General features: G+C 39.2%; 1 protein-coding gene across 3 annotated transcripts in view; it reads right to left on the bottom strand.

Moving 5' to 3' along the window:
* The window catches only part of acbd6 (acyl-CoA binding domain containing 6), a 202,251-nt gene that overhangs the window by 6,898 nt on the left and 178,296 nt on the right, over positions 1-17,057 (bottom strand). For 2 of the 3 annotated variants that reach the window (XM_043699916.2, XM_043699920.2), the window contains one exon: positions 1,798-2,071. In XM_043699916.2, the coding sequence (XP_043555851.2) occupies positions 1,917-2,071 (155 nt within the window). In that variant the 3' untranslated portion in view covers positions 1,798-1,916. Of the gene's footprint in view, positions 1-61; positions 2,072-17,057 lie in introns of those variants that run through there. The other variant, XR_015758201.1, reaches the window with a different exon arrangement.

Raw genomic sequence — 17,057 nt, 5'->3', positions numbered from 1 at the left:
TTTGAGATTTCAAAATAGATTCTACTGACCATTGTTTTGTTGCAAGTATTACATGGATCACCTGTCACAGAAACTAAGTGGCTGGCTAGATTCCAAGCCGCAGGAAAGGATTCTTAAATCCAACAGCTTTTACATTTCAGCTCTGTATTTGGTTTTGTAATATCTCAGTAGTCATGAAATCTTCACCGTTTTTCCTGGAAGCGGGGCAAAGAAAGTGAGAGAGAGGGAGCAATCAATGATAACCTTGCAATGTAATAAGACAATCTCAGATGATGCTTTAATTATGCTTTTTTCTCGATACCGGTACTAAGTTCCATGTGACTGTTCCCCAATGGTGCAGATAACAGGTTGAAAATGCAATTGTCTTAAGTTGCCACAAGTATGCTTACGGCTCCAAATCTGCCGAGGAGAAGCATTACTGCTTTGTAAAGATGGGCAGAATGTTAATAAAGCTGATAAACACCATGCAAGTTCCTGGCAGGTTGGTTTGACTAGGGAGAAAGGTGAAACAATTGAAGTGAGAGCAAAATACTGCAGATGCTGGAGATCTGAAATAAATACAAAGTGATGGAGAAGCTCAGCTGGTCTGGCAAAATTTGGAACAGAGTCTACATTTTAAGCCCAATATGAGTCTTCTTCAGAAGTGGATTTCCAAAGAAGAGTCAAACTGGATTAAAAACTGTTTCTCTCTCCACAATTGTTGTCAGATCAGAACTTCTCCAGCACTCTCTTTTTATTTCTGATTTACTAATATTGTTTGGATCTGATTAAACAGATAGGCCTCAAAAGGCATGGGAAATCATTGCATGCTTATAATAGCTTCACATTTTGTATAGGTAGCTTAGCCGTCCGTACCAAATCCTTTTTACGGTGGGAGTAACAGTAAAAAGGATTATTACTTGAAAGGTAAAAAGGTACAGCCTGCTGCTTTGCAGAGGGACCTGGGTGTCCTTGTCCATGAATCACAGAGGGTTGGTCTGCAAGTACAACAAGTAATTAAGAAGGCAAATGGAATTTTGTCCTTCATTGCTAAAAAGATTCAGTTTAAAAGCAGGGAGGTTATATTGCAGCTGTACAGGGTGCTAGTGAGGTCACACCTGGAGTATTATGTGCAATTTTGGTCTACTTACTTGAGAAAGGATGTACTGGCACTGGAGGAGGTGCAGAATAGGTTGGCTTATGAGGAGAGACTGAGTAGACTGGGATTATATTCATTGGAATTCCGAAGAATGAGGGTGGGATCTTCTACCAACATATAAAATTATGAAGAGAATAGATAAGATAGAAGTAGGGAGGATGTTTCCATTGGCAGGCGAAGCTAGGACAAGAGGGCATAGCCTCAAGATTAGAGGGAGCAGATTTAGGGCTGAGTTGAGAAGGAACTTCTTCACCCAGAGGGCTTTAAAGCTACGGAATTCCTTGCCCAGTGAAGTAGTTGACGCTATTTCAGTAAGCATTTTTAAAGCTAAGATGGATTTGTTTTGAACAATAAAGGGATTAAGGGATACAGTGAGAGCACGGGTAAGTGGATCTGAGTCCACGAAAAGGTCAGTCATGACCTTATTGAATGGCAGAGCAAGCTCGAAGGGCCAGACGGCCTACTCCTGCTCCTAGTTCTCGTTCTAATATTCACACTGTGAACTTCAAGATGCTGATTGGAATTAAGTGTCTCATTTCTACAACATAAAATGTTCTATCTTCAAGTTGCTGTTCATTAAAGGCCACTGCTTTTAATTTTAATTTTAAGTGCACATTATTTTGGCAAAAAAAAATTCTTCACAGGAACAAAGTAGAAAATACTGCTTTGTGAATGACTGTTTAATTATTGCATATTATAATGAAGCAATCACCATGAAATGTTACAGTACATCTTTGTTTCTGTGGTTTCCATTTGGAGTCAGGCATCAGGTCTGGGATTAGCCTTTGGATGCAGCATACTGTCGCAGCATCTGTGAGATGTCATTGGAGTCAGTCACCTCTTCAGGGAGGCATCCTTCCCCATCCTGGATGGTGGGATCAGCACCAGAATTCAACAACAACTCCACGATATCAGCAAACTCACAAGCAGATGCTAGAAGTAGGAAAACAATAAGTGTCAGTGAACATTTCTGTGACATTAGCAAACTCTACACTACATGATTAAAGCAAAGGAGCCCAAATTTGTTTTCCGTTGTCTTTTTTTGAAATTATCGCGTCCCTTCTTAATAAAAAGAACAAACAGAATAGAGGATCTGTGTCCAGAACTCGCACAGGTCCAAACACCACAGCAGCCATGATAAAGATATCACTAAATTTGGTAACGGTTTTTCCATCTTTGGTCATCAAGTCTTTGGCTAGCATCCCATCTTGACTGAGATTGGGCACTCACTGAGGCCATTTATAGGTATGAACATAGCACCCATGTTTTCCAGCTTATAGTGCTTTACAACTAGCTGAGCTAATCATCGTTTCCAACTCCATCAGATAGTTTTTGACTTTATGTTATATTCTAGTAAGTGTTAGAGTAGAGTTCATGTATCAAATAAACACAAGCTGGTTTTTGACCTGTTTAATTTACAACTGTAATTGGGGAAGATTCAAAGCTAAAAGCAACAACAACATTCTGCTTTACTCTGTGTAGAATCTTTCGGAGTGCACAAAGAGACTAACAATCCAGTTAGGATATCACCAGATATCAATTACTTACTTATGATTTGATCTGAACTCTCCTGAATACACTTCATTGACGCATTCCAATAACAGACATTTTTATGACTATCAATCATCATTTTTCTAATATGTGCAAATTTTAAGTTGTTTCAGAAAAAAAAATTGCTTGAATTACATCCCTAAACACCACAATAGAGCAGTTGAATTTAATTAAAAACATCAATGTCATTTAGCTCAGGTAGTTACAGTGTAAGAAACATAACAAGCTTTACAATGGGACAGAAGAAGGGAGGGAAAAGCAGGAGGGGAGAAAATAACTTACATCTTTGGTCATATGATGAAGTTGCATTGTTAGCAAGCCTTAAAATTCAGTCATTATTTTACTTTAATGGAACACATTAATTCAGATCCACGAGGTTTCTGGGCTCAGTAACATTTTCCCATTAGTTCCTTAGATGTCATCAATATTCACTGCTATGTCTCTAATTTCTAAATGCAGGAAATTTGGATGTCTCTCCTGGGACAAAGATACATTTATCACAGTTGAAATTCTATTTAAAAAAGAATTTACTCCATTGGGAGTCACATCAAATTTCAGTTTGGTTCAATTGAAACAATCAGATTTATATGCTCTTTACCTTATTTTGATTCAATTAAATTTACTCAGGCCTGACGAAGGTGGTGGTGTTCTATATCATGTTCAACATGTCCACAAAACACTTGCTGTCTTAACACTCCTGAAAATTTCTTGTATTCTACACAAGTACATGGTATATTACTGACTGTAGCAACACTCTTGATTAACATTATGCTCATTATAACTTGTTAATGCTGAATAGAATTTTTTTTTAAATTCTGCAATCCATAGCTTATCAAGATTGATACCTGTCAGTAATTAATAGATTCCAAGGTGGCAATATTATACAAAGTAATTTCTTGTTTATCTATTAATTATAACATTGTATTCAGAAACGGGTTACAATTTAGGTCTTTTCTACACTCTTTAATCTATGAACAGTAGCAGTACCAGTTGAGCTCCAATAATTTACAATCTCCACTACTCTAACATCTAGACAAACCTCTGGTAACACGCCTAAGATAACATGCGGAAAATGTTATCAATTATTTTAGCAACTGAAATGATCCTATGTGACAAGAGGATCTCTCTCATCTACAAAAATCATAAGAACATTAACTGAAATGACAATGCTGAAAGAGTTAAAAATCACACAACACCAGGTTATAGTCCAACAGGTTCATTTGATGTGCTGCTCCTTCATCAGGCAGCTAGTCACCTGAACGTTCCCAAAGCTTGTACTTCCAAATAAACCTGTTGGACTATAACCTGGTGTTGTGTGATTTTTAACTTTGTCCACCCCAGTCCAACACCAACAGCTTCACATCAATGCTGAAAGAAGGAGCTATGATTTTCATGTTGGGGTTAAACTATGGTGATGAGCCTCTCAGAAGGCATCATGGTTGGCATAGCCCACGGGTGGTTTCTGGAACGAATATCCACTCTACAGCTCAGTTCGCTGTCAAGCCAAAACTGCATTATGGTATGTGAAATGGTGAATCACGTGAGAATGATGGCTGGAGGCCCCTCTGAAACTGAAAACTCCCGCCGTTGATATTTAAACCAGAAGTTTCAGAACACACAGTGGTTATTTCTCCAACCCATTCTCCTCCACTATCCCTTCTCTACCCTTGAGATAGCTTTTCAACCTTATAAGGTGGGTTCGAGCTTTGAATGCTTCAGGCTGTCTGGAAGAAGGATGGTCCTCTTCCTTTCTGAAGGATGAAAGAAACCCTGCCATCACAATCAGGTGGCTTTGCTGAAGTATCACAGGAGGCCAGTTACTAAACAAGCAGTGGGACCAAGTGCAGGAAGTGGATGAACGAAGTCCTGCACTCCACATGGGTAAGGTGTCATCATCTCACATTCAGGACCATTACTCAGTTCTACTCTGCCACAGCACAGCCATATCTGAAATGCATAACAACCACATCAACACATGCATAATGAGCACTGAAGGGTCCACACTCACGATACACTGTCAGTCTTCAAACTCTTCCCAGTCACTTACTGGGGAAGGGTCACCAGTTGGCAGGGCTCCGAATGCTCATTCAGTGCTTATTTCCAACGCATTCAACCCTCCTCTTCCTCTCACTGTGGTACAAAATGGTGCATAAGAGGAGGGAGAGGACCCAGACCAACAGTGACCTTCCTGCTCGCAGCATCCTCACACTCCTTGAGGAAGGTGCAATCCAGCTGATGGGTGAGGGACAAGACCGGTCCTGTGCTGATGGGAGGATTGGGATGGCAGAGGCCAGTAGGCAACATTTTATGTCTGCTCACATTCCTCTACACAGGGGATTGTAAATCTTCACCAGCTACTTCTCTCTTACTGGTACAAAATGAACAAGGAAAGAGGACGGCCAGCACAAGTACTTCTGAGGATGAAGCCTCGGACATCTCAAGGAACCATCACCACCACACAGACTCACCTCGGTGAGTCCTTATAGGAGATTCAGGAAAACAGTTTGGCGAGCACGTCATTGACATATGGTCATAGCCAGTAGAGTAAGAAACACCCAATATTTCTGACACTTTGCAGACTGCCAGAGACTAGACAGAAACTGTTTGCTATGTTGAATCATAAGTGATATACTCAACCCGCAGAGAGAGGAGGGGAACATTAAACAGAGAAGTAGAAGACCCTCACTAGACTGGAAGGAAAGATAGATGAGTCCAGTGTAGTGGCTCCATCATGCAAGGGCTTGGCTGATCCCACTGAAACACTTGGACACCTCAGAGACCCAAGTCCAGCAGAACACTCATTCATTGCCACGTATGAGTTTGGGCCTACACGCCATTGCTCTAGCCATGAGTGCTCAGCACTACTGGCAAGGAATGTGGGTGTGAAGCATCTCAACCTCAGTCCAGGTGCCCCTTCTTAGGGAGACAGAGAGATGCAAGCAGATACCCAAACAGGGCACTCCAGGGTTTCAATTCAGCTACTCCAGAGATGCCCTGCCACTCCACCTCCTCTCTGCCAGTGACCCTATTGCTTGTTCTCCAGAGCCTAGGGCTTTCTGGATGAAGGGAACCCACCAACGTTTTCCCAGGGTTAGTAGGCTCCCTCCACCCCAGCTGTGGATGTCAGGCCTGTGCCTGGATGCAGTGGTAGGCAAAGGAAGAAAAAATTGTTTTGAGGGCATCATGGTGGTGTTTATTTATTTGATATATGTCAATATAACACTGGTAAATATATACATGGTCAATCACTGTTCTAGTATTTAAAGTAGCTTCATCGTCCCGCTTGGCAACTGATACAGATATCTAAAGTGAAAGTAGTGCAGCATCCTCCTATTACAAGAAGTTGCTTCCCTGTTCTTGGGGAATAGTGCAGAAGTGTTAGCATTTGTGACCATCTCACTGAGAATGTGAAGAATTGGACAAATACAACCCAGGGATGTGTTCTTTATCATCCCATCGACCATGACTAGAGTTAAAGAAATCATACACTTATTTTCTCTTCACCACACCTTAAATTCTTTCACGAGGTTAAAAAAAACTGTTCAGATGGATTGTCTTAATCAGTGACAGTGACACCTACAAAGAATTATAATCACCTTTTGAACTCTCTATTAGAATAGATTTTGAGACAATTCCTCAGTATTGTACAATATTTTAATTTCATTTAGAGGTATGGGGAAGGGTTAATTTGCAATTTTTGTGTTGGGAAAGATTGCTAGGCCAGACACCAGTTTGTCAGTGCACTCCATCATCCAAGGTACCTAATAATGACCAATCATTTTGATATCAATCAATGTAAAATTATGCAGAAATAACTTGCAGCTGATTATTACCAAGCAAGTTGAGCTCAAATATATATTATGACCCACACATCAGGAACTGTATTACTTTTTTTTTACATGCACACGAACCAGAATCAACTTGTTCTTTAAATGCTCTACAACGCCTCAATAAATGAGCCCAATCTAGATTACTGGTTTAAAAACCTAGGAATTAAACCTGTGATATTCGTTTTCAATTTTGACTCAATTGATTTCACCACAGACTTAGTGAGGTTGCAGAGCAAATCCATGTGATGTCATCCAATGCAAAAAACAATTATGGGGAAGGCCTCAATTTACTTTTTCAAAAGGCTACACTAGGATGTGCCCTTCCTTAAGAAGCACTTTCCATAAAACGTAACTTGACTTTACTTCCACAATAAATAGTCACATAATTTTTTTTGCCTATCATTGAGCAATTGCATAATTACCCTACCAAACTGGCATGGGTCCCCTCGTACGATCTTATTCTTCATATAGTGGAAACCGATTTACCAATGAATGGCCATCTCCAATAACAGATCATCTAACCGCACCTCTTGATGTTATTCAATGGTGTTACCGTCACTATCAATCTCCTGAGGGTTACCATTGACCAGAATATCAACTGGAATTGCCATATAAACACCGTCACTACAATTCAGGTCAGACATTGAACAAAGTTGGTTTGTTTTCACTTGAACAAAGGACAAGGGGTCACCTGGTAGAAATTTACAAAATTATGAGAGGCATGGATAGAATGGACAGTCTGAATCTTTTGCCCAGGGTGAAAATGTCAATTGGTTTAAAGTATAAGGGAGTAATTTTAAAAAACATGTAAGAGGCATGTTTTTAATACAGGTAAATGTGTGGAATGCACTGACAGAGGAGGTGGTGGAGGCGGATACAATAGCAATGTTTAAAAAGGAATTTTGCCAGATATGAAGAGTCGGGAACATAAATCTTAGATACATGGGAATACCGCCATCTGTACATTCCCCTCCAAGCAATGCACCATCCTGAATTGGAAAGATATTGCCTTTCTTTCGCTGTTGCTGGATCAAAATCCTGGAATTCCCTCCCTAAAGGATATTGGAGATCTACCTACAGCAGGTGGACTGCGGCAATTCAAGAAAGTAGCTCATCAACACCTTCTCAAAGCCAACGAGGGACAGGCAACAAATACTGGCCAGCCAGTGACACCCATGCCCCATGAGTGGGTAAAACAAACTATCAGTCTGTGCAACTTATGCTACAACGCAGATCTGTTGATGTAAAAACTAAACCAGAACAGAGTCAGTACAACAACAGATTGCACTTTTGTGAAGCATACACAGATCATAATTTATATGTTTTAGAATATAACTGGAGTTGAGGAATATAAATTTTATGTTCGAGGCCAAAAGGTTACCCTCAGAGAAACAGGAACACTTGACTGAAAAACTGGTAAAAGGAACCTTGAAGTAAATGCAAATCAAACAAGCTTGGGGTTTATTATACAGAAAAGGTTATGGTTATGTTCACTTAAAAAAGATAAGAGCTGGAGAAGAAAGATATTGTACAGTAGATAGATTTTCTTACCAAGAATTGGAGGCATAATGTTTGTAGTTCTCATGTAAAGGATAAGTTATTCATGAGGCTTCCTACAATAAAGGAAAGCTTCGGAATTGAAAAGTAGTTCATTTATATTTTTACCTGGAAACAGGCAGGTGTGACACATTCCCATGGAGATGAATGGAACTCAGTGAGATCCTTTGTTTTAAGCTATCACTTTGAATGCTGTTGGGGCATAGCCAACAAACAAAAAGAGGCTAACGCTTGGGAAAAGTAGCTAAGAGACTGGGCCAGCTTCAGATCTTATTAGTTTGTAGCTCCTTGGAAGTCAAAGGATAAAGCTAGACCTACACTTGTAGTAGTGTAGATAGTAGATCTTTCTTCCATGGCTTCTTTAAAGTTGGAAAGAGGAAACAATGACTGGAAGCTAAAGGAAGAAATTTATAATAATCCTGTCAATAAAAGACAGTTAATTTGTAGTGGTTGGAGTTCTGAAAGTATCAGCTTAGTTGCAGTTTTAAACCCTACAGTGGGCTATTGGTAACAAAGGATATGTTTTAATGTTTGAAGCCACTGAGCATGAGTTGCCTGTGTGGCAGCTGTGGAATGTAGAGTCAAGAAGTTGGGGAAGAAACTGGAGGGTCACTTTACAAAAAAAAACTAACTAAATGATCTGAATGAAATTTTGCCTCCTGGCAAATAACTGCATTCCTATGTTTCTCCCAGGAAAAGTGATTGAACTTAAAGATTTTGTAAGTTTATAGAGCTTACTTTGCTCAGTTCTTTTTGACAGTTTATTTTTGTTTAAAAACATGAGATCTGGTGCTGTAGCTCTCTCTGTACATTTTCAGGTGTTCATTTCTTCGTTAAAGGTTAATTGTCCTTAACTGGATGGTAACACTTAACTACAGGATATTTAACTTATACTCTTAGTAACATTAAACCTGAATCAGAGTCTGAACATAAAATGCTGAGTACAAGATGCTGCACATGAAGACTCTTCTAACTCAACATTGCTGAGCATTTGGAGAGATGTGCAGCACAGTCTCTCCTTGGAAACTCTACTGGAATGGAGTAGAGTTGGGGGAAGGGAGGCCATTTTCCTTTTTATATTACGAGTTGCTATTTTCTGTCTCAAGAGGTTTAGTCTTGAGTGAAACAAAGAGTAAATGGATGGATGAGTGAATGAGGTAAGTTCACTTTGTGGGTGGGGATAGTTGGGCCGAGGTGTATTTGGCTCTGATTGGCGATGGAGTTAGTTAGGTTTGGATGGAAGGTGGGGTGGCTAGGTCAGAATGTGGTCAGGTCAAGTCAAACGACTGGTAGTTGGGTTAGACTGATGCAGTAAGGTTGAAGGGGTAGTTGGATTGAATCAATGAAGGTAAGCATGTGGTCAGGGGTTGAACAGGTCAGCTCTCCAGATTAGTCAGCTGGATATGCAGGGGGTTGAGTCAAATCAAGAGGCTTAATGGGGTTGTTGGTGGTGGTGGACTATAACCTGGTTGGAAAAGCACAGCATGTCAGGCAGCATCCGAGGAGCAGGAGAATTGATTCAGACTCAGATTCAGGTTTAATGTTACTAAGAATATAAGAATATCAGGTGAAGGAGTGGCACTCCGAAAGTTAGAGCTTCCAAATAAACCTGTTGGATTATAACCTGGTGTTGTGTGATGTTTGACTTTGCCCACCCCAGTCCAACACTGGCACCTCCAAGTCATGTCTACTGACAATGTACTGCAGAAATGAGGAAACACTGTGGCATGAGGCATATATTCCATTTATTCAGTTGGAGATTAAAATAACATACTCATTAACCAAAAATCTACTATCTCACAGCAGCACTTTTAAATAACTGAAGCAAGCTAACTTTCATTATTGTTTGGGAAGATGCTAAGCATTCTAAATATCTGCTACCAAACGAATAGTCACTGTGTTTCACTGTTATTTATCATATCTGAACAACTTTCAGAAACTTCTGAATTGATTAAGCAGCAGATAAATGCAAATCTTTTTGCTCAGAACACTCACAAAGCCTGTTTTTCTGCACATCACCGTCTTGTATCTTATTCCTGGCTACCTAGCACTATGAAGTATTTTTATTTTTGGAAACATTACTATCCCAGGAAGGTGAAATTATTAGTAAAGCTCATTGATTTTGCATTACAGTGACACTTCAGCAAATGGCAGCTTCAGCATCATTGCAATTCATATTCCATGTGCAGAAAAACCTTTAGTACATGCCTGATAGACTGGAACAGCTATTCTGACAAGGAGGAAAATAGCAGATGTTCCTCATGCTCATATGCAAGGCTATGTGATCTGTACTCAGTCATAAGGCAATACAAAATGCAGCTTTCCACTTACTATCATCATATAAAAAAATGCAATGGCAATATAACACCTTAGGCTGATCACACATATGACTTGCCCCCAAATCTCCCTCCAACAATTTCCAATTGGCTCTACTCAGAAGGTGAAGACATACCTCCCTTTATTATACTTATTCCAATCAAGATAGAAAGTACAGTCTTAATTAATTGAGAACCCCATCAATTTTGAGAGGAACAACTGCTTAAAGCTTGTGAAAAATAATGGTCTGATTTTGCCGTAAACTAACAGTGAAGACAACAGCACTGTGATTTGTATAAACTTGCATAAGCTGCAAAGTACAGCTAATCACAACATCTGAAAGCTGCTGTTAAAGAGCTCCTCCAAACGCTTTCTGAAAAAAAGGCATCTTGGTGTCTGGCTGACCATTTAAATTGAAAAGTGAAAATTGCTGCACTTATTCTAAAGGTACAGACTAACTTGGAAGAAAAAGTTAGGGTTTGTCCATTTCAGTTCAAGTATCCTTTTAAGAGTGTGGTAAGTCATAATTATAAACAAAATATTTTAAATTAAACTTTTACAATTGTGGCATTCCATTTCTTCAGATTTTAATTATTGTTGGAGATTGCAAAAAATGTTTTTTTCTTTTTCATTTCTATTTTATCTGTCTCAATCCCCCAAATGTTATTTCTCTCTCTTATTGCTGTGCTTTCTTTCTCTGGTATAACAATAATACAATCTTCCAACTTGCATTTCTTGGTTCAGACTGTTCTGTTTATTAACATTTTGCCAATCTGATTGGTTAAGGAAATGCACTTGCATTCCCAGGTTCCCTGTGCATTTTGACACTGCGCTTTCTGGATGGTTGGCTGGGTGCAAGTTTTTGTAGAAAAAGTCTACAAAACATATATAAGCAACTAAAAATCTAGGGAATGCTTTTATAAGTAAACACAAATTCTGGTCCTGTACAAAGATCAGATTCTTGCGTTCATTTCAACTTCTTCACACTGCTCAGTATTTTGGATAAAAGATGATATCTCATGATAAAAATCAGTCCTCTTTCAACCTAGGAAACGTTATATAAACTGCACTTTTGAAGAATCAGCAAAATATAATAGAAATATTTGAAACTAACGTTCTGCCAATATGTTTGCCCAAATAGATTGTAGTGATCCTTCAGTTCCAGTTATGTCAGGGTGAAAATTACATTGCTGCGGGTACATTTATCTTTCATATATGGGATTAAATCACTCCTTTTCAGTTAATAATGCTATATAGTCAGGTGTATATTATGTGGAGAACAATGTATAGTTTTGTGCAGAAGTGATATTGACATCAGTAGAACATAGGTGCTATGGGTAACCTCAGCACCACATGAGTCAAGCAGAGGAAAGCTATCCTGCACTTTCCAAATGCACGTGACCGACAGGATCAACGGATATGTTCCCTCCCATACAAATGTATAGTCTGACTGGTTAAGGTCAAGTGTACAGTTTGGTCACCTAGAATTATAATAATGCAGGGCAGCAACAGACATGGAACTGTAACCAGTATTAGGCACTGCCTCTAAAACACATCACTGATAGGTCCTGCTTTGTAGTGGAAATCTTGTTTGCTCGGCTTGTTCTGTGGTCACAGTTAACCACAGAAGATAGGCTTGCAGAAAACTGTCTCCCCTTCAGGAACTTCAGCCAATCAGCTTAATTTTTATGACAATCAGGCAGATTTTAGCGATTCTTTCTGATGCCAGCTCACAAAACTACTAAATTAATTGAATTTGAACTTGTGACCTCTGGCATTGTTAGCCCAGTGTCATAGTCACTACCTTTCCATAGCAACAATTGAATTATTCTGCAGTGGCACTATCCCATGTCACTTGTGCTGCCGTGCCAATCGCCCATATGTATAGAAATATAATGTGCACATTTTGAAAAGTATGCCTACTACAAATATGCATATTTAGGAAAGATACAAAAATAATTCAGCACCAGAAGGGTTAAATAATATTGTAAAAGCTGGTGTCATGCAAAATGAAATATAGACTTTATCATTGCAAGCTGCATATAAAAATGGAAAATGCAAGCCTGGTTATATTAGAAATCTGGATGCAGGAAATGCTCATGTAATGTTCGTGTAAGACTCAGGAGGTTAAACAGCTAAATTTATGGTGCTCCGGGACCCCCATTTGTCAAGTGACAGAACTTTGGCCTTGCAGAGAGAGAAGGGAAAATGAATGCTCATCTCTTACTAAACTTCATCAACTTGCATTATTCGTCATTCGGCTCCCCATGCTGATTCCTGTCCCTTGCTGTCGAGGTCTTTTCTAATGGGACTGAGGCAGCATAAAGCAGCAGATGGTGCCTCTGAAGCAAAGGGCTCCAAGGACACAGAACCCGCCTCGTCCCCCTCATGTGACCCCTCCCAACCCCCAATCTTCCTTCAAGAAGAGTTTGATTTCCTCAGGGACTGCTTGTGGGCAATAAACCCACCCCAGGAGGGCTCTTGTCTACACAATAGAATACTGCTGGTTTGAACACACACATACACACACAACATACACTATGTCTGCTGGTTCAGGGTCATCATCTCTGCAACAAAAATCTGACACACAGCTTAGAGAATTGGCCCATTAAAATAATTTAGCACAAAATCATTTTAGTGATTTAGTAGATAATGTAAAGAAGCCGATTTATTAATTTGCTCGATTTATCATGCAAGGTCTGGAGATTACTGTGAAAATGTGCAGACTGGGTTGCAGTTCGGGGAAAAATAATACCACAATAGCAAAGCATAAAGTTTATTGCGAAGGCACACTGAAACCCATGTGTTAGCACACAATGCATGCTACTGTATCAGAGGTCATTTTCCTTGAATTAAAAATGCTGCAGACTTGCTCTGAACTCAGAGACTGCCATATCCTGGAACTCTTAAAAAAATCACCTTATTGCATATATTAATAAGTACTCTTACAAAATAAAGCTTATTTAATATTGACGTATACTGTCAATACAATGCATGCCATGCAGATGATGCAACTGTCATCTGTTAACTGATTCAGTAAACACTATCAGCTAATAAAACATTAGCTCAATGGAAGCCTAAATCGCTGAATTTCAGTTGTGGCTACACATCTCAATAAAACTGTACACCCAGAACTGGAAAGAGTTAAAATATGAGGACCGGTTGTACAAAATGGACTAATATTCCCATGGGTAGAGAACATTATAGGGTGATTTAATTGAGGTGTTTAAGATGATTAAACAAATTGATTGGATTGATGAGGAGAAACGCTTTGCTTTGATGGGGAATCATGAACAAGTGGACATCACATTAAGATTAGAGATAGGCCATGCAAAGGTGATGCAAAACACTTTCTTACACAAAGTGTTCAGTAAATCTGGAGCTCCCTTCCCCAGAATACTGCTGATGCTGGAACTCAACTTTCAAACTCAAATTTCAAAACAGAGACAGACATATGCTTTGCAAGGTAAGGATTTTTAGAGATGCAAAGTTTGGGTAGCCACTGTGAAACTGAATCTACTCAAAGGTGTAAATAGCCAACACTTCTTCTTATGTCTCTGATGTAATAAGTTCCTATAATTTGTCAGTAGTAACCCAGTAACCTAAATGTAAACTACCATCGGTTCCTTTTATAAGTACATTGTGGAAAATGTTGATGAAGAAAATTCACTGTTGTTTATGACAGTATATTGAGTTGTGAATATTGCTGTACAATGCACATTTTTAAAGTTTTCACAGAGAACTTTAAGTAAAGCTTATATAGAGTTGCTAGTCGAATGCATTCTGTGAACAAATCATGAAGTGGATGCTACTGATTGCACAACTATACGAATTACTCAGTACAATTATACTCAGCTGGTATCATAATCTCAACAATTATGGACACTAGGAAAATGACCAAGAATACTACATATTGTCTAATGTGTTCCAGTGGTCAACGTGAGCTAGAATTGAATACTGACATTCTGATTCTTAAATAAGAATGGTGTGATAGTGTTGCAACTTTAATATGCATCCCGCTCTATTTACACATTCACCGTCAAAACCTTCAGCTTGAAACCTCAGTTCAGAATTGGGTTGTAAATTTGGAAATATTCCTCAGGTTGGAATTTTCAGATTTATTGGCATTTTTATCCTTAGAATAATAATGTCAGTGGTCAAAACATCTCATTCAACACCACTGGAGGGATATGGGCCGGGTGCTGGCAGGTGGGACTAGATTGGGTTGGGATGTCTGGTCAGCGTGGACGAGTTGGACTGAAGGGTCTGTTTCTGTGCTGTACATTTCTATGGCTCTATGATTCAGGGGAAGCCCCAGTGTAAGTTCGAGTGGTTCTGGCCCAAATTCAAGATCATTATTCTTGGCTGACAGCTCAAGAAGTGTCAAAGACAGCAGTTGAATCTGTAAGGTTTGGGGGCTAAACCTATAATGTGATACCCCTATTGTCTCATATAGTGAAGATCACAGTTTTCTTTGTAGCTCTGATGCACAACAGAGGCATGATGTAACATTCTGTACTATCAAGCAAGCTCTAGACGGCAAAAAGGACCTAAAGGACCTAAGACTCCAGACTATTGAGTTTACCAATATGCTTTGTCATTTGGTATACTGAATTATTATCTCAAACTGTTTTCACAAAGACAGCATTCTGGGGGCAGATCTATTTCACCTTCATTGAATCACTACAGTGTGGAAAGAGGCCATTTGGCCTACCGAGTCTGCATCAATCCTCCAAAAAGCATCCCATGCAAACCCAGCTCCGCAACACTCCATCTTCCCATGGTTTCTCCATTTAGCCTGCACATCCTTAGACACTAGGGGTGAATTTAGCATGGCTAATCCATCTAACCTGTACATCTTTGGACTGAGAGAGGAAACCGGAGCACCCAGAGGAAACACTTGCAGACATGGGGAGAATGTGAAAACTCCACACAGCTACCAAAGGCTGGAATCAAGCGGAGTTGCCTTGCGCTGGCAGTGCTAAGCACTTAGCCACCATGCCGTCTTGGTACTGCATATCTTTAAGTGTCCTCTCGAGATATAACCAAAGTTTGGAGAGTCAAAATCCATCATTGTATTGGCAAGTATTGTTCAAGTGTACACAATACAAAAATTGCACATATCCACCCTTTCCCCTTGTATCCATTTGAGCATTAACATTGTGCATTTAAAGAAACATCTTCAGCTGAATTACAACCCTGAATTACAATTTGTTTGGCGAGCTGTAGAATTGATCAAGATTAAAACATGGTAAACAACATGTGCTGTGAACTACCAAAGCAATTAATTCTACAAGTCCAGAGTTGAAGGACAGGTCTGTATTTTTCCAAGAACATTATTGCTGCTAAAGGCACAACACTGATTGTTCAGAGGAATTTCAATTTAGAAAGGAGGCAGGAGCAGCATGTAACACATGAATAAAGCTGCTATTCACCTTTACCTTATTTCAGACTTGAAGTCAGCAGCCACACACCCACCCAACAGTGTCTCTCATCTCCCCACCACATACAACAGTTAATGGCTACATCTCCTGCTAATGTGACAAGAGTTCACTTGTAATCACTGTTTTAAGCAAAATCTGTAAGTGCAATTCACTTTGTTCCATTCTTCCAACTTTCTGTCATAACTATTCAAGTATTTTCACTTCAGGTAATGCTGGAATTCCCCTTTCAAGGCCAGGATTGATTCGGCCTTCAGTATTCACAGGTTGCGCATTCAAGATTTTAACGACTTGGCAAAAATGTTTTTTTTCCCTATCTCTGCTGTCACCCTTGCGATGCACCTTAAATGATTGTCATCTGTCTCTCAATCCTTCCATCAATTGGAACAGTTTCTCCCCACACCTACTGCTCATATCCCTTATGATTTTAAGGTTGTCAGTACTAACAACAAATGCACAAACATTTTAAGAATGCATAAAGATTGAATCTTTATTTTTCTGTATTTTTGATTGTGGACGAAAATATAAAAACACTTGTTTTCAAACCAAGGACTGCCACATATTTTGAAAGGAAGTAATCTGACTGAAGTAACCAAACTCATTGTACAAAGTTAAAAATCACACAACACCAGGTTATAGTCCAACAGGTTTAATTGGAAGCACACTAGCTTTCGGAGCGACGCTCCTTCATCAGGTGGTAGTGGAGGGCTCAATCCTAACACAGAATTTATAGCAAAAAATTTACAGTGTAATGTAACTGAAATTATACATTGAAAAACTAATTGTCTGTTAAGCCTTTCATCTGTTAGAATACAGTGATAGTTTCATTTCTTTCATGTGTAAATCACAAAACCTTTTTTAAAAAAAGTTGCATTCTCGGGTTAGCTGTTAACAATGGTGATAGCTAGACAATATGTTGAAGGTGTTGGCACCCTGTATTCTCTGTCTATGCCATGATGTTTAGATTGATTCTAATCTAAAAAGTGAGATAATGGAGTTTTACATAAATTCATGCAGTTTTTGAGCTCAGAGTTCCACATGAATGCATTCATGTAGAATTAGATTAGATTGTAGATTAGAATCATGTAGATTAAAATCTACATTCTACATGTACATTGTTTGTCCAATGTAGTATTTTTTATAGTTCTTGCATGGTATTTTGAAAATGACCTTAGTTTTGCTGGTAGTATCTAATGGATCCTTTAGGTTAATTAGTCGCTATTA

Source organism: Chiloscyllium plagiosum, unplaced genomic scaffold (assembly GCF_037043375.1).
Source record: "Chiloscyllium plagiosum isolate Xiang-an unplaced genomic scaffold, Cpla_swu_hap1 HiC_scaffold_9, whole genome shotgun sequence".
Classification (NCBI taxonomy): Eukaryota; Metazoa; Chordata; class Chondrichthyes; order Orectolobiformes; family Hemiscylliidae; genus Chiloscyllium; species Chiloscyllium plagiosum.
Note: the sequence above shows the minus strand (reverse complement) of the source record. Positions and strands in the feature narration are given on the sequence as shown.